Here is an 18,844-nt window from a genome sequence, read left to right on the forward strand (position 1 = left end):
TCGAGTCAGACATACAGTGCACAGAGGTCCAGCCCAAAGAGCCAACCGTGTGTTACACATCACCTTTGAAGATACGGCATTCACCCAGTCAAGACCGGCGCCTCTGCGGGAATCAGGTGAGCGTTACAATCTGGAGCCTTCCAGATTGTAACGCTCAACAATGGCAGTCTGGGCTCTGAGTCGTGCTCCGTGCTGCCGTTAAAGCTGCCCGTACAAACCAAAGCATTTCAGGACAGAAATAGACTAACCCTCAGGATCAAACAAGAAATCAACTGCAGGTCGAAATATGTGGTATACGGGATCATTTGTATCTGCAGTAAAATATACATTGGCAGTACTAAGAGAACATTGCACCAGAATAAGAGCACATAGCAACGATTGGGAGCCAGAACCCAAGGTTCCCGCTGGCACATCATTGGCAACCACCACCAGATGGAAGAAAAAACTGCAATACAATTCATAGGACTACAACAAATTCCTCAAGCAAGAAGAGGGGGCAATAGACTTTTAAAATTAAGACAAGCAGAGGCTAATATGATTTGCTTTCTAAATACTCCTGTTAATGGGTTGAATTCGGACATTGAGATCATCTCTTTTCTTTGAACAGTTCTCATATAAGTGGCCCACTCAATATGGATCTGTATTACAGTAATAACCTTAACATAAGGGTGATTTGCTGTTGGAATCCATGTATTGTCTAAATGTACTAACCTCGCTATTAAACATTTGCAGGTATGTTTTATTTTCAACTATGTCTCAATACTATACGTATGCCAACCAAATCTCATCTGACAAAGATCAGATGCGATTACAGGTAAAATTCACCATATGTCTGTCAATATGCACCTTCGTGCACATCCTACCACAGCAAATGAATGCTGTATTGAGTAAAACACCAGATCTAAATAACAGCAATAACGTTGGTCCAGTTTGGAGCTGCGCAGAAAAAACTTGGGCTATGCGTGATGGGGTAAGCATAACACCCCCCGAAATTAGGGCAGGCTGTATGTTAGAGAAAACCTTTTTCTGCTCGCCGCTCACACAATACCCTCGTTGAATATTTTACTAGGAGTGTCAGAGTGTTTATTGTCATAATGTCACACGTATTTGTTTTGCATGATTGTGTATTTAATTATCAAGAGCATACTATTTAGAATTTTAGATTTTCTCAGGCCACTAAGCCAGTACTAAGCTCATTTTTTTAACATAATGGGCTATCTCAACACACCTTAAAAGTACTTTTCAAGATGGCAAATCATAGGAGTCGAAAAAGGACTCCACCAAGCATGACCCGTTTCTCTGACAATGTGCAAACTCTACGCTCGTGTTTCCAAGGGAAACCGAAAGCTTTAAAGTGTAACTATGGCACCATGAGCACCTTGGAGATAAAGTGGACGCGTATCAGAACGCATCCATCATATACCTCACGGTAAACTCTTGTGCAGGCTGCACTAGCTTTTCCATTTATATATTTCTCACAGGGGACGTAAAATGCCGGACTCGTGGCGTAAATGACCGCTTTGGATTTATATACCAAACTAGTTACAAAAGATCTTTGCCGCGCTTGCAGAATAGTACGAGCTGCCCTTGCAAATACAAGCAGGGCACGATTATTATTGTTTGACAGGATTAGGATTCCCTTTTGAATTTTTTGGAGGTCGGTGAAATTACATTCATAGTACTATATATTTCTTCATTTCACATGGAATAATTAAAAGAAAAACAATGTCTTCAGAGTGCATGGTGCAGACCATGGACGCTCAATGTTATCATCTAGCTTATTAACTTGCTTTATGTCGCAATAATCTCAAGATTAAGGCACCTTAAACTCATGTGCATACCTAACTTGATGATAAATCAAATCTAACTTCTGATGCAGTAGTAAAGGGTAATTGTTTTGCAAATCAATCTTTACAGGCAACATGAGATCCAACTAGACTATATATGAGCACGTCATGAACTAGGTAAGCACATGCGCTATCCTAGTCGTGATGATTCGAATATCTAGATCAACATGATTTTTGCGTACTGTATATAAAACTCAAAATGAGTTAACATGACAAAATTGAGAATTCTCTCCCCTTTCTGACAAATGTTGGTCTTCTCTCCTTTCTCCCTCCCTCACCATCCTGCCCAACACCAACTCAACTATGTCTTGACATAACTGAAATACGACTGTTGTAAAATGCATACAAACAATTGAATTGTTCATTTTTCATGACCATTAATTGTCTGTCCCAAAAACACTATTGCTTTTGCTTTTTAAACTTGCTTTTTGATTTGGTTGCATAACTGTTTATATTTGTATGTGTTTTTTGTAGTTTTTGCACAGCTTTGAGAAAGGCTTGAATTAGCCGAAACATGTGTCGCTTAAGGGAACAGAAAAAAAAATAAAGAAATCGTGAATACTATTTGAGTGGTATGAATTGTCAGCTGGCGATGTTTTGAGAAATCTCTTCAGTATCATTGTTGAGTTGATTGGTCCCACCAACTCGTCCTTTAAGGGCTTCTCTGTCGAGATGAACTTGGAAATTCAGACCTGCAGCAGGGCTTCACCGGGCAAACCAACGGTCCAGAAGTTGCAGCAGCTGTACTGTTCCAGCTCGTCCTCGTTTCTTTCGTTCCTGTGGTTGACTCTGCCTTCCAAGCCAAGAGACTCGCCTTTGATCCAGTTTCCTCCCATTAATTCCAGCCTAGCTGCCACTCACCCAGCAGAGTGGCTGTCCTTGCTGGACAGTCAGCCAGCCAATCACGCCAGCGTGCATTTGGGTCTCCTAGCACAGGGAGTTTCGGGCACCTCCCTCATTTCCTGCCCACCCCAGACACTCAGGCGCCAGGGGCGGTCTTCACTCCTGAAGCCTGCCAAAGGCACACATACAAAGGGACCAAACCTGGTTTGGTGCGCAGAGACAAACTCTAGAAGGACCTTTCCAAAAAGAAGACCAGGACCTGGTTTTACAGAGGGGGCTCAGATGCCATCTTGAAAACCATGGCTCTTGCTATTTAACGCTATGGTTGTTCGCGGTCGGGAAAACTCATGGTAGTTCATTGTAAAACCACTGCCACCAGCCATTTAGAAAGGAAAGTGTAGCATTGGACTGCTACATGAATTTCTCGACACAGGGGATACCAAGTAACCCCTCCAGCACTCTTTTGTAAGATGGTGTGTATTGGGTCTAGGAATTTGGAAAGACTAGTAAAGTCAATTTCACTTTACTTTCTCTGGGAAACAGTAGCTTATCCCAGAGAAGGTTTTTAAACCTTGGGACAGCCTAAAAGGCTTCCCTGTGTAACTGCACTGAGGGTGCTGTGTGACACAAATGAAAAGATGATGCCTATGGAATTGCCTAAATCTCCACAATTAAAGAACACAAGAGTAAAACGCACATCAAAATACATGAGATAGTGGGGAAAAAAAGGCTCACACTCTCCAGGTAAAAAAATCAAGTCCTCAAAATCCAGCAAAGTTGCTGGGGGTCTCTGTGGTGAAGTGAATTAACACATTTATGAGAATTCTCCCTAACAGTAATTGGATGCCAGATGTTCTGTCCAGAGTCACTACTTTCAACAGAAAGAAATGAACATGCTCGCAGTGTGACAAATGGAGCCAGTAGAGTTCAGGGGTGCAAGGATTTCCCTATATCAAGACCTGGCGATGCGTACCAAGGCAAAAAGATGGGAATTACACATAGTAACGGTGGCTTGGTTACAGTCTCAAGCGGTCAGACATTGCTGGGGGTTCCTTTGCAGACTCCTATTCGAATACGAGAACCAGCAATAAGCGATTGGTTCAGAAGAAGCAGCAGAACTAATGAGTGGAACCCCAAGTAGTACTCGAGATGATCCGGGAGATGCAAGGCTCAAACCCAGCTTGAGCTGGATTAGTAAGAGTAATGCAAGGAGACCGAGAAGGAGGCGACTCAGGGACAACACCGGCTTGAGTGGGGACCGAACTGGGTTGGCGCACCCTTCCTTGACACTGTCGTATGGAACTTGCAGTTTCAGAAAATCGATGTCCAAGTTTGCCAGATCTTTGGAACTGGTGGTAGAGGACCATGATCTCCTATGTTGGCAAAGGTGTTGCAAACATGTAGAAAATGTGTTTGAAGCTACCAGGGGTAACTGGAGAAGGGATGGAGGGTTGCCATAAGGGAATGGCGCCCATAGGAATATTATTGCAAACAATAAAACGTTGGTTCTTTAGTGTTAAATGTAATTGTTTAGTTCTTGGCGATTTGAACATTTGGGGTTTTTGTGTTTTTTTCTTTTGATTCTAGTCACTTACAAGTTCTTACTTCTCAAAAGTGTTACTCTGGAAAACTCCTCCCAATTCCCAGTTTCTCTTAGTGATGAAATCCTGGCTTGAAACTACATGTGATGGCATCCCCCGATATCTCATGCCTGACCCTGAAAGCTCTGGATCTGAACTCTTCAATAAAGTGTAAGGCATGAATACAAAGAATCTCCACTATGGAGGTGGATTTGTTTTTCCTACAAGAGACCCATCTACTAAAAAGGGGATGAAAAGCGTCTCATTACTAAAAATTGTACCTGCGCATATATTTTGCGACTAGTAGTTCACTAGTAGTTCACAATATTGTGAATATTGGATAGTCTTGCGGGATGCAGAAGGGAGGCATACTATATGGGCCTAATGAAAAGCAGGCTGAATTTCTGGGAAAATTCGCAGAGACCTTGGTGACCTTCATGGAAGGGGAAATCATTCGGGGTTGGGGGGGTGGGGTATTTCAATTGTGTGGTAGACCTGACCGTAGATAAAACATTTGCCCCCACTGCTAATGACAAAAAACTTCTACGCCATGAAAACTCGAGAGCGCTCTCCTTAATAGAGAAACAGCGCTTTTTTCACTCGGGGGAGAGGGAATATACTTTTTACTCCGCTGTCTACAAGGGCTTCTCCAGACTACATATGTTCCTGGTCTCCAATACTCTCATCATCATCATCATCATGCTAGTTGAAGAAACAGATCCTACCAAAAGCACTCTCAGACCATTCTCCCGTGAAATTGGAGTTAGTCAGGGTATACGACACGACAAACCTCCATGGAGGTTTAATGAAGCTATACTAACAGATACGGTCGCCAGGGCACACATAGAAGAGGCCATAGTCAACTACTGTCAGAAAATGTTAGAAGGGTATGGATATGCGAACTGTGCGGGATGCAGGGAAGGTGGTCTTTCGGGGGTGGTGGGCGGTCATAATTGGGCAATCGATGGCTTGGCGCAGAACTCAAAGTACATTGCTCCATGTTGGTGGGGCTGGTTCAAGACAAACAAGGCGCATGCAGCAAAAAGGAACAGGTGCTCATTACGGGACCTCAGAATAGCTAGACAAGCCCTGGAGACTCGCATGATAGGGAAGGCGGCACAGTCTATTCTTAAGACAAAACAATATTTCTACTCTAGGGGCAATAAGGCGAATACATTGGCAGCCAAACTTAAGAAAGCAGCAATTATATTGGAGCATTGAGGGGTGCCGATGAGGAGACATGAAAATAGGGAGGTTGAAGATTATGGAGAATTTTTTCGCAGGGTCTCCACCCTGCATCAGGGAAACCCAACACATATTCGAGAACTGATTGCACAGGCACAACTCCTCCGAATCCCTGTCGTTACAAGGAAGGCATTAGAGAGAATTCGATATCCGCCCAAGAGGTAGTCCAAGCCATACGTGCTCTCCCAGCAGGAAAGGCTCCCGGTCCAGACTGGTTTACCAACAGATTTTACAAAGCATCTGCAGGTCCCTTAATCCTGCAACTCATCACGCTATTTAATTCCTTCTCCGAATCTGGGAAAGTAACAGATTCCATGGCAAAATCTGCAACTACACTATTTTGAAATGGGAGAAAGATCCTGAGGTCTGCACTTGCTACCGCCCCATAGCTCTTCTAAACACCGACGTCAAACTCTATAGCAAAATCCTGGCTACAAGATTGGTTGAGGTTTTACCTCACCTAATCAATGAAAAACAAACAGGGTTCATTAAAAATAGGAGGTGCTTGTGACAACATTCAGTGGGCTGTTGACCTCGTAGCATTGGCCCCTAAAATCCAGGGAGAGTGGGGGGTTTATCACTTTTCCCTAGATGCCCATCGAGCATTTGATCGTATGTCATGGGATTTTATACGAGCAGTATTGCCAGTTTATGGTTTTGGCCCTGTGTTAAATAAACTAGCAACAGTTCAAATTTCATCCACCATAATCTAAGTAAATGCTGATAGGTCAACTCCACTCCCTCTGGGTAGGTGCACGAGGCAAGGATGCCTGTTGTCTCCTTTAATTTTTGCATTGGCTTTAGAGCCCCTGGCACAAATGATACGAAGCAATCCACACATACTGTGCCCGACATATTAGGGTAAGATGCATAAAGTGGCATTATACACATCCCTTTCCTTCAGAAGCATCTCCTGTCGAGTCCGCCTTTTCTTGATCTTCTAGAAAGATCAAGCTTGGTATCAGGCTTCTGCATTAACCACCAGAAATTGGTGGGGCTGGCAATCATAGAACCACCTAAAACCCATCTGGCTCTGCAGTCAGCCTTTCCTTTTCGGTGGGCAGATAATTATATCGCATACCGATGGGTTTGCATTACTAAATCGTTTAAGGCCCTGGTGGGAGCCAACATCCCCACTTTGTGGAGCGAGAGTAAAGACACTATAAAATGTTGGGAAGTGCAAGAAGTCTCACGCCTGGGTAAGATCAGTGCTATTAAAATGCCAATTCTACAGTGGATCCTATTTGTCTTTCAACCACTACCAATCCTCGTCTCAGAAGGAGACCTTCTAGAACTACAGAAATAGGTTAATTCATCTGGAAATAGAAACCACCTAGAATTTCACACCAAGTAAGTACTCCTGAGGTCAAAGGGGATGGGGGTTTGGGGGGTCCCTTCGATACAGCGCTACTTCTGAGCAGCACAGATTACGCTAATGCTGGAATGGGTGCTAGAAGACTGGTGCCTGAAAAGGAAGACAATAGAGCAAGGCTGGTCCTGCATCCCTCCAGCCCATTTGACTTTTCTACAGAAATCTTCCAGAGTCCATTTGCTAGACTCCACCCGATCTACCCTTACTACCTGGGATAAAGCTTGCTCGCAACTGGGGTTTAAAACAGGACTTGGGCCCTTATCGCCGGTGTTACAGAATCCAGAATTATCTCTGGGAATGGCGAGTTGGATCTTTGCACATTGGGCATCACTCTGGACTTTGCGAAGATTACTCAGACAACCGTTCAGACCATACCCAATTGATGACTTGGGCGATATAGAATTGACCTCGATCAAGCAAGTCGACTGACTGCAAGGCCAGAAATCACAAACGTCACCACTGACATCACGACATAGCCTTGATATACACGAAGAACATATACATCCATTCATGAAGTTACACAAACATGCATTTGTTTAATGCAGAGGCAAAGCACATGCTTATGACTCATGTAGGTGAGAAGACAGATACATATCATTGTCTTAATTTATTTCGTTAGAGTTGAAACCGCAAGATGCAAAGAGTTAATATATTTAGTATGCATATGCTTTACCGCTATATACACTGACATGCCATAAAGAGTAATATAGAAGCTAGAGGTCTCTGAAAGGGACGACAAAGAGGAGACCGATTTCTAGCACATGGAACGGCTGACCCAATTGCCGCAGCGAGAGGTCAGCAGAACCAAGGCACTCGGGCAAGGACAAAATGTTGACAAAAAAGTTTGTTACCAAAACAAACCAACTGCAGAAAGTCAGGCTAAAATCCTCATAATTGCAGGCAAGAGGGTTTCATTTAGTGGCCTCAACGCACGTGACCCAGCTGAACGAGACAATGCCCACTCAATCAAGACAGACAAGGGGAGCCGTTCCCATCGAATAAGGAGAGAAGAATCTACAAGTGTTGCAGCTAGATGTTAAACTGAATGCACTCTCACAGGCCTAGGGGATCAGAGAAGGGCAACTGTTGGGGAGAATTCTCAGGAATGTGCTAATTCCCTTCAACTTAGAGACCCCAGCGTGTTTGGCAGGGGTGGGAGGTGCCCGAAACTCCATGTGCTTAATCCCCTTGGTTACAGGAATGCACTGAAAGGTGATTGGCTGGCTGGTTGTCCTTGGAGGATAGCCACTTTGCTGTATGAATGACAGCTAGGCTGTGAATGAATGGGAGAAACCTGCATAAAAGTTGAGGCTTTTTGCTTGAAAGGCAGAGTATCACTGGACTAAGGAATCTGAAGAACTTGGAAGAGACGCTTGCTGCAACTCCTGGACCGTTTGTTAGCCCAGTGATTTGTGGCAAGAGCCAATGGTCTCTCTGCGACCCTGCAACATTGTAGACTAGCACTAGTAGGGGTGTTCTCAGGAGGGGCTCCTAGACCTGGCTCTCCGATCGTAGGACTAATCTATGGGACATTTTATATGTAACCAGCTCAAGTTGACCAATGTGATGAGCCAATAGGTTTGTGGGACGAATCCCGAGTTTGTGACATCACAGTGCAACAAAATCACAATGCAGGCACAAAAGACGAGAGCTCTGGAAGATGCTTGTTTTCAAGAGGGATCCCTGCCTATTTTGATTGCTAATAAAAGACAGTAACTTTGTCCAATTACACATAGTAACGGTGGCTTGGTTACAGTCTCAAGCGGTCAGACATTGCTGGGGGCTGAGTCTTCTGTTTGTGTGGTGGTGGAATGTTTTGATGGGGCGAAGTGTTTTTCTGTGGGTAATTAGGGTGAAGGATAGAACCCCCTCCCTCACCCACCTTTAGTTATGGATGGTGGCAGTGGACATGTTCAACCAACTATTGTGTGATTTTCTAACTCAGGCTAGGTTCATAGCCCTGGATGTGCACAATAGGATCACCCAAGTACTAACTTGGTGGCTCCTTTTCTTACCATTTCTAGCATGGTGGTTCTTTGGTAGCCCTTCTACCATTCAGGGTGTGGGGGGTGGTCTGTGTCTGTGTTTTTAGCTTTGGCGGGAACCATTGGGTGTTCCCACCTAGGCTCCAGTGTGTCTGGGCAGGCAGGAAGTGGGGGAGGAGTTTTCACTCCACTGCTCTTTCTGGCTGTTCTGATTGGACAGCCATAAGCCCATTTCTGTAAACTGCTGAGAGAAACTGCAGAGGAGTGTGTGCTGAAACTGAATAAAAGTTGAGGTTCCTGAGGTGTAAGGTAAGTCAACCATTGGAAAATGAAGTAACCAAAGAGACAAATCAGAGACACCTGAAGAACCTTTGCAACACCATGAAGCGACCACTGCTGTCCTGAAATGTTTTCGGTGCAACAGAGGAACTCCGAAGAGGACGACTCCTTCCCGCTGGCTGGTGGGAACAACCAGTTCCAAGACAAACTTTAATCAGAGCCATCTTCCGAGGTCCTGTGACTTTCCAGAGCTGCGGAGATACAAGGAGACCGCCGACCAAATTGAAGTTAATAGTCATGGAAAGGCCAAATTCGTCCAAGTCTTTGCTGAGCTCCAGGAGAACCTCCAGAGACCCAATACGACTCATCCAAGTCCCCTCAGCAGAGTGCTGGACTCCAGGAATTGAAGGTGGACCGGGCGAGTCGTGTCCTTTGTTGGTGCTGCAGAAAAGGTACCAAAACCGCAGAGTGACCAGAGAAGTAGCTGAATTCCATGCCAGAGGTCCTCCCTCGAGAATGCTGCTGAGAGGTCCCGTCCATTGTCCTGCTTTTTGTCACCAGATCAAGGAATCCGGAGGTCAGGTCCAGCGCGGCAACTACGAGGAGAATCCAGCCACACAAATATGTCTTCAAACCAAAAGGTACTGGGGGGAGGGGGAGGGGAGGGGTATTGTGCTCATCTTAAATCCGAAAAGTCACTCCACAGTGTTGGGAGTGCACGTAGGGTTCTCCAGGGCAATCCCCTCTTACCTCCGACCTACGATGCTACTTGTGTTCCTTTAGTGAGTCCTTTAACAAGGTCTCCAACATTGGTTGTATCTTCATGCATCTTAGAGGCTAGAAAATATCCACAGGCGTTTGTTGTTCTGCTGCTTGTCAAGACTGAGCCGTCCCTCAACTGCCTTTAGCTAAAGTTGCGTTTTGGACTTAAAAAGCCTTGCCGTGCAAAAAAACTGCCTCTATAACATTAAGCCCTGCTAGTGTTACACTAACCAGTTATTTCCCTTCCTAAAAGTCATTATCTTACGTGGTTTTGTAGAGTAAATATACTTACCCTAGTTACCATAAGTTTTAAGTTTCGCGAGTGCGCATTAGTACCGATAATACGGTAGAACAACAAGTTATTCTTACCTGGTAACCTCCTTTGATGGGATGGTCCGATGACGTATTCCATATCTATGACAGTAATTACCACAGCTGTGCTGCTTCGGAAAATTTTCGGTGTCTGCGTCCTGCCTCGAAGTCGATACGCTGTCCTCGAGGGCCTCCGTCGAGCCGACGTCACTGGATGTTTTAAGTAGGACGCACAACGCCCGTAGCCTCAGTTGTAGATTTTTCCCCCAGAACGTGTGGCACCAAACCACTGCCAGTATGACCACAGATAGTCTTGCGGAAATGCAAGCTGCAATCGCATAAGAAATTCTGTAGCGTGGCAGGTAGGGAGGGAGCGATATGGAATACGTCGTCGGACCATCCCATCAAATAAGAACGTTAGCAGGTAAGAGAGTAACTTGTTCTTCGAGGGGATTGGGTCCTCCGACGTATTCCATATCTATAAAGCAGTACCAACGTATGGAGGAGGGAAAAATAATTTAGAATATAGAAATTTAGAATGCCCAATCAAATTGCAGAGTAAAGGACCGCCTTGCCAAAGGCCAGATCCTGCCCATAGATAGAATCTAGGGAGTAGTGTCGTACAAAAGTATGGACCGAAGCCCATGTGGCTGCTTCACAGATGTTACGAATAGCACACCCTTCTGCAGGGCAGTAGAGGCAGCCATACCCCTATTAGAATGGGCCCGTAAGCCTACCGGGGGGTCCTTACCCGCCTGGCGGTAACATTCAGAAATTGGCAAGATAATCCATCTAGACAAAGTCTGCTTAGTAACAGCTTGTCCCAAACTCCTGCCAGCGTAACCAATAAAGAGCTGATCGTCCACTCTGACCCGGGACATGCGTGAAATGTAGAAACTTAAAGCTCTCCTACGTTCCAACCTATGGAGCCTCTCCTCTTCCTTACCAGGATGTGGAGGAGGATAAACTGCCGGACGGAAGTTTAACCTTCTGGCTTAAATGAAATTCCGACACCACCTTCGGAAGAAAGGAAGGACGAACTCCAAGGACAACCCTGTCCTTATGAAACACAGTGAAGGGTGGCTTAACTGAAAGTGCCTGCAACTCGCTCACTCTGCGAGCGGAAGTGACCGCAACTAAAAAACACAGTTTTAAGGGTTAACAGCCTCAAAGAACAAGAATGTAAAGGCTCAAACGGAGCACCCATAAGGAATTTCAGAACAAGGTTAAAATCCCAACCAGGCACCTGGAAAGGTGACGGAGGAAACACATCAGTGAGTCCTTTGAGAAACTGAGAAATAAAAGGAATTTTGAAATAGGAACACTCAAACGAGTGCTTAAATATATACAGCGCCGCCAGGTAACCTTTAACAGTACCCACTTGCAGGCCCCTGTGGGCCAACGAAAGCAAAAAAGACAGAACCACAGGAATGTCACACAAAAAAAGAAGATCCACATTCTTAACCCTGCACCTGTTGCAGAACTTTCTCCAATGGCAACTGTACAGGGACTTTGTTGCCGTCCGTCTGGCCGAAAGAAACACCTCCATCACGTCTTCAGGGAGGTCCCAATCCTTATACCTCAGCCTTTCAGAAGCCAAGCGTGAAGATTGAGGGATCTGACCTCTGGATGGAGAACCTGACCCTCTTCCCCCTCTCCCGTGAGAGCAGATTGTCTCGGTAGGGAAGACGAAATGGAGGGAAGATGGACAAGTCGAGAAGGTCGGGGTACCACGTCCTCTGGGCCCAAGCCGGAGCAATGAGGATCATCAGGGAACCAAACCTCCGTAACCTCCTCAGCACTTACGGGATGACGGGGACTGGAGGAAACGCATACAGCAGTGGGAAGGACCACTCCACCACGAACGCGTCAGACTCCTTTTGGAGGAAATTCCCACAAGCAGAACCTTTCACACTTCCGTTTGACACTGGAGGCGAAGAAATCCACTTGAGGGGTCCCCCAAAGGGCAATGATCTCCAGGAGAATCTCCCGAGCCAGCTCCCATTCGTGAGAGATCGCGCTCTGCCTGCACAGAGCGTCCGCCGTCTCGTTTTCGTCTCCGGCCAGATGAACCGCCGAGATCGAAACTTCCAGCTGGATGGCCCAGAACCAGAGCTGCATCGCCTCCTTGCACAGAAGAAGTGACCCTGCCCCCACCCCCTTTTTGTTGAGGTAGTACATGGCCACTGTGTTGTCCGTCAGAATCAGGACGTTCTTCCCTCACACAGTCGGCAGAAAAGCCTTCAGGGCAAGCCTGATGGCCCTTAGCTCCAACAGAGTGATATGGAGTCTGGACTCCGACGGAGACCAACAACCGCTGACTGTCAACTCGTTGGCATGAGCTCCCCATCCCGTGAGGGATGCGTCCGTCACGATCATCACCTCCGGCCAGGGCAGCCAAAATGGAGCCCCCTTCATCAGATTGCTTTCGACGGCCCACCACAGAAGGTCCTGGGCGACCAAGGGTGGCACCTGAACGGGGTCCGACATCCTGCCCGGAGGACTGTGACCACTGCATCTTGAGGGCCCATTGCAGAGATCTCATCCGCAACCTGGCCTCTGGCACCAGAAGAATGCAGGATGCAGGATGCCATGAGGCCGAGCAACCTCAAGAACTAACACCGGGAGACTCTGGGCGTGTTGAAACTTGTGCACCATCTGCTGAATGTGATGAGCCCCCACCTGGGGAGGAAAACACTGCCCCAGGGATGAGTCTAGCACTGCTCCGATGTACTGGAGCCGCTGGGGTGGCGTCAAATGGGACTACTTTAAGCTGAGGGAGAAGCCCAGCTTGTGAAGGGAGTGGCAGGTGACGGAGAGATGATACAGGACTTGCTCGGGAGAGCGCGCCCTGATCAACCAATCGTCCAGGTAGGGGTAGACGTGAATCCCCCCTTTCCTGAGATACGCTGCCACCACCACCATGAGTTTGGTGAAGACCCTTGGGGCGGAGGTCAATCCGAATAGCAGGACCCGAAACTGAAAGTGTGAGTCTCAAAGATGCATTTAAGTGAGTTTCTTTGAATTGCATTACTAGCTATGTTAAGTGCACTTACCTACAGCTCCCATCTTCCTCTTATGATAAGCCCGACTGCTCTGCCACTCAACCAAGATTCCATGAGTAGTACAGACGGATACTAAGTTGGGGATTTACAAACCATTGAGATGTTTTATGAAGTCCACCTACAAAGCTGAGTTTAGGAAAACTCCCCTAACACACCAAGCTACTAATACCAAGGATAATCTCCATTCAAACTGGCTGGGGCTGTCAATCTCGGACTGCCCCTGGCCACAACATATGCCCAAACAGTCACAGCCGCACATACCGCCGCAAACACAGACCGCCAAAAAGCCAAGGCTTTGCCTGTGAAACAGGCGTACTATATATGGCATGAAGATGGCAGGAAGAAAGCCAAAGGACAAGGTGACATCTCATGACATGGCCATTTTAGAATATAGGGTACTTTAAAATGGTATGTATGGCAAAAAGCAAAAATGCGCCCCCAAGAAAAGTAAAAAAAATGGCAGTAAAATATCCCATCACCAGACGTATCCTGGACACTTTCTGCAATTAAAAGAAATGTTCCTTTAAACATCAAAAGAAAAAAAGGGGTACAAAGTTCCCCTGGCGCACTTCACTTTAGTGATGTGTACGGCTTAAAACAAACAAGGAATTTTGTGATGGAGTATAGAGTCCTAACGCGCTTCATTGGCTGCCAATGAAGGAAGAGTACAATTCAAGCGGTTTGCTTGTTCCACACAATGTTTTATGGCCAATGTTCCCAGTTTGGGAGAAACGTATCCCTTACACCCATAGTAAGTACTTTGTGTTCCTCTTACACAGGATTGGTGTCCATGCACCTGTAGAGTGATAAAATTGTTAGCTTGGGCTATTTGGTCATGGCGGTCAAACCTTCCTTCTAGGCTGCGGTACGGCTACACATGTACTTTGACATTTTTTTTATTCCTATATTGGATGTAACAAACCCACATGACTGCCCACAGTGACCCATGCAGTGTTCATTGATTCCTAAAAGCTAGGCCTTTGGGTAAGAAAGTTGTAATGGCAGAGCCAAGAGTCGTTAGTTGGTTTAATCCATTATAGGCTGCATAAAATCATTAGTTGTGCACTTACTTCCACACAATGGCATTCTCGCTTGCCTTGTACTTGGCCTTGCCCTTCATGCAAATGACCTGTACACCACTGGTGTTGAGTGGGGTTGGGATACGCACCTGCAAACAAAAGAAAAAAAATCCAAAAACTATATTTAGCTCCTGTACTTACAATGTTCAAATGTATTAATTAATTAAAAAGCAATTTTAGCATTGTACATTTAACCAATACCATAACCCAGCTTTAAACTGTTGTAATATTTGAGCTGATAAACCGGGAGGAGGTAGACTGCAAATCCCATTAATATGGCTCATACTGGGTCCCCATGCCCAGCTCCCAATTCACTTTGCATCCGTTCCCACTAATCTCCACTACTCCTGTCCCCCTTATGTATTAACAAGAATTGAGGCAAGCCCCCCTCCCCATTTTTATTTTCTCAAGATTGTCTTAACGATTATCCTTCCAACACGATTCGCAAGCCCCAAGGCTTCTCCTGATCCACTTTTGCCAATCCCAGAGGGCTGCCCACAGTGACCCATGCAGTGTCCACCAATGTACATATTAACCCCAACTCAAGTAACTGCCTGCAGCATCCACTGCATCACAAACAAATTAGATTTCTATGATACCTTTACTTCACAATCTTTCTGGTCATTTATTGGCTGTTGGAATGAGGGCACACCTCAGCTTTGGTTCTTTCGCCAGTCCAGTTCTGCTGTGCGGCTGCCATTCCTTTAACAAACGTCTTTTCTTTTTGCTGCTTTACCTCCATAGACATTAACTGAACACCCTATCTTTTTCTATTGTCTGTAAACCGTTCTGACCTTTGTAGGCAAGTGAAGCCTTTTTACTTCACTTGCCTGTTTTAGGTTCACTGATCAGTCCCTATGGCTATCGTGCAGAAATACTATTTCCTCCATTGCAAAAAAAAAATGTCCCCCCTGCACTCATCACCGTACTATAAAGTGCGGTACGGATACTTTGTCCTGTTAGGCAGAATTGCATGCAGTACCCTCTGGGACCACCACACACAATTAGGACTACAGGTGTAAGCAAGACCAGCCTTTGGTATAAGTCTGTACCACACAGTTTGTTGGTAGCGAGCTAAGCAGCCAGGCGTATCTCAAGAGTGAATGTGAGCAGTACAAGTAGTTACACAAAGGACTTTCAAACACAGTGGTTCAAGTAGAAACTTACACTCAAGGTTTCTTGGTGAAACACTTATTAATGTATTTACACAAACATTTATAAAATATTTCACTAGCAGACACGTATTATAGACCACTACACTTCAATACAAAACTAAGCTTTTGAGACAGTTGGAGCTCCCTTGAAAAAGGAGCAAATGGCAGTTCAGTTACTTAGCAGTGAGCAAAAAGTACAAAAGTTAGTAGAACAGATTAGATGACATGCATTACTTACCGTAAAAGCATTTGATGACTGTATCTGCTTAGATTCACATGCTGTGCATAGTCCGACATCCAGTGGTCACTGCAGAGTATTGCATTTTGTTTTTCGTAGTCGAAAAGGGGACGTCGACATAGGCGTGTCTGTAATACTATCCCTATAGTGACGTGCAGTGTACCCAACATCCCACACGCGTCGAGGTCCCTCTGTATTTTTTCCTTGCCCTGAGGGAGCCTTCTAGGCGTGAGTGAGTACATAAGAGAGAAAGAAATAAGATGTCTATGTTCCTTCCATCCGAGCGGGGAGGAAGGGTGGGCGCATGTGAATCTAAGCAGATACAATCATCCGAAATGCTTTTACATTAAGTAATCCATGTCTTCAACTGCTTATTAATCTGCTTAGAATCACATGCTTGCATTGACTAGTGAGGTTGTGAGAAGGAACAGTAGAGAAAAGATGTCTTAATACTGCTTGTCCCACCTGGGAATCCGATCTAGAATGCGCATCTAGCCAGTAGTGTTTTGTAAAGGTGTGTACAGAACTCCAGGTTGCCGCTTTGCAAATAGACTTCAGAGGGACATTTGCAATGAATGCTATGGAAGTCCCAGTGCCTCGAGTAGAATGTGCTCTTGGCAAGAGTGTAACAGAGTGATGCATTGTACAATCCATCTAGATATAGTGGACTTTGAAACTGCATCTCCTTCTCTTCCTGCCGCCACCGAGACAAAGAACTGATTAGTCTTTCTCAGTGGTATAGTTCTTTCCATATAAAACATGACCGCTCTGCGCAAATCAAGTGTGTGCAGGCTTTTTTATCCCAAGTTTGATGGGTTTTGAAAGAACGTTGGTAGTTCTATAGACTGGTTTACATGGAATTTAGAAATTAATTTTGGTGCAAACCTAGGATGTGTGCCAAGAACCACCTTATCCTTGTGAACTGTTACAAAGGGGTCTAGTATAGAGCGCGCTTGTAGTTCACTTACTCTCCTAACGGAGGTGATAGCTATTAAGAAGAACAAGTTACTTTCTTACCTGGTAACGTTCTTTCGATGGGATGGTCCGACGACGTATTCCATATCTATGACATGTAATCACCACAGCTGTGCTGCTTCGGAAACTTTTTTTGGCGTCTGCGTCCTGCGTCGATGAGCCGTCGTCGAGGACCTCGTCCGACGTCTAAGTAGGACGCACGACGCCCGTAGCCTCAGTTGTAGTTTTTTCCCCCAGAACGTGTGACATTAGACAACTGCCAGTCAGACACAAAGCCTTGCGGAACGTAAGCTGCAATCGCAAAAGAAATTCTGTAGCGGGGAAGGCAGGGAGGGAGCGATATGGAATACGTCGTCGGACCTTCCCATCGAAAGAACGTTACCAGGTAAGACAGTAACTTGTTCTTCGAGGGGATTGGGTCCTCCGACGTATTCCATATCTAGGACAGACTCCCAAAGCAGTACCAGAGCAAGGAGGAGGGAAAGAATTTAGAATCAAAATTTAGAGTTGCCAATCAAATAGCAGAGCAAAGGACCGCCTTGCCAAAGGCCAGATCCTGTCCTCGGATGGAATCGAGGGAATAGGGACGTACAAATGTATGTACTGAAGCCCAGGTGGCTGCATCACAGATGTTGCGATTAGGAACACCCCTCTACAGGGCAGTAGATGCCGCCATACCCCTGGTAGAATGGGCCCGCATGCCAGCCGGTGGGTCCTTACCCGCCAAGCGGTAACACTCCGAGATGGCCAAAATAATTCAGCGAGACAAAGTCTGTTTCGTCACAGCCAGTCCCAAACGCTTTCCAGCGTAACCAATAAAGAGTTGGTTATCCTTCGCCGCCCGTTGGTTATCCTTCGCCGCCCGTCTGAGCATCAGTGGAGACTATATGAGCCAAGCTCTCGACAACTAAACTGTCAAGGGTTCAACTGGCATCGTGTTGAGAGGTGCCGAGGCCTTGTCACCGACGGGTGCTCTCTTACGAGGCGCATCGTCTGTTTTAGTGGTAGCGCCCTTATCTGTGGACAGCCCAGTCACAGGTCGCAGGGAGGGCTTACGACCCTTACGGCCAGCAGAGGCCGCCGGTAGGCTCTGCGTCTCCGTAGGCACTGGGGGCTTTCTTAGACTTCGAAGAAGTGCCATGGGTTGGGTGTTTATCTTTGTTTCTTGTGTGCTTCAGTGTCGCCGGGGTGTACGTCCCCATAAGTAGGGCGTAAGCCGAACTTGTCGGGGCTGGGGACAGACGCAGAGGAGCGGGAGCACTCCCTCGATACGGAGGTAGTGTTATCACTGTCCTCGTCACATTCGACGGCGGCAGATGAGGAATCAGCTCTAGACATAGCGTAAGCTGCCCACCTCTTGACCCTGTGGTCCTTTAAAGTCTTTGGGCGAAGAAGTTTACAGGCCGCACAGCCGTCCTCTTTGTGGTCGAGGGGTAAGCAACGGTTACACCGCTTATGCTGATCCTACCACGTGAATTTGCCCTTACAACGCAGGCAAAATCTAAAAGGAGTCCTCTCCATAGCAGAGGATACAGTTAAAAGTAATAACGACCCCGAAGGAAAGGGGGTTGAAAGAGAAAGGCATTCTTAGAAGAAACAGAAGTGTCCCACGACCCCCACTCTCCCTACTGTATAGGACGGCAAGGCCGGGACACGTGTTCGGCAGCGCAGAAGGATCGCTTCCGTCGAAATCACCGCCGAAGGTCTTATTCGGCGGTGAAACAGTTTAGCTGTCGAAGGAGGGATTGATTTAACATTATTTTAAATAAAAAACGACCAAGGGTCGAATAAATGGTATTAGCAATTTGTCTCTAACGAGCTCTGCATTAGTGCGACCAGATTCTGGGCGGAAAAAAACAATCTGAGGGACCTCGAAGCATGAGGGATGTTGGGTACACTGCATGTCACTATAGGGATAGTATTACAGACACGCCTATGTCGACGTCCCCTTTTCGACTACGAAAAACAAAATGCAAAACTATGCAGTGACCACTGGATGTCGGACTATGTACAGCATGTGATTTCAAGCAGATTAACAAACATCAGAAATATTTTGTAGGCAGTGCAAGTAGTTTCAGTTCACCAGAACAGTTCAATTCAAGTCAATA

The 18,844-nt window shown here is 46.0% G+C and overlaps 1 protein-coding gene across 1 annotated transcript in view; it reads right to left on the reverse strand.

Moving 5' to 3' along the window:
* AP2M1 (adaptor related protein complex 2 subunit mu 1) overlaps positions 1-18,844 on the reverse strand; it is a 329,969-nt gene that overhangs the window by 18,215 nt on the left and 292,910 nt on the right. The window contains exon 9 of the mRNA XM_069618827.1: positions 14,361-14,458. Within this exon, the coding sequence (XP_069474928.1) occupies positions 14,361-14,458 (98 nt within the window). The remainder of the gene's footprint in view (positions 1-14,360; positions 14,459-18,844) is intronic.

This window comes from Ambystoma mexicanum, chromosome 10 (genome assembly GCF_040938575.1).
Source record: "Ambystoma mexicanum isolate Mex_15411 chromosome 10, UKY_AmexF1_1, whole genome shotgun sequence".
Taxonomy (NCBI): Eukaryota; Metazoa; Chordata; class Amphibia; order Caudata; family Ambystomatidae; genus Ambystoma; species Ambystoma mexicanum.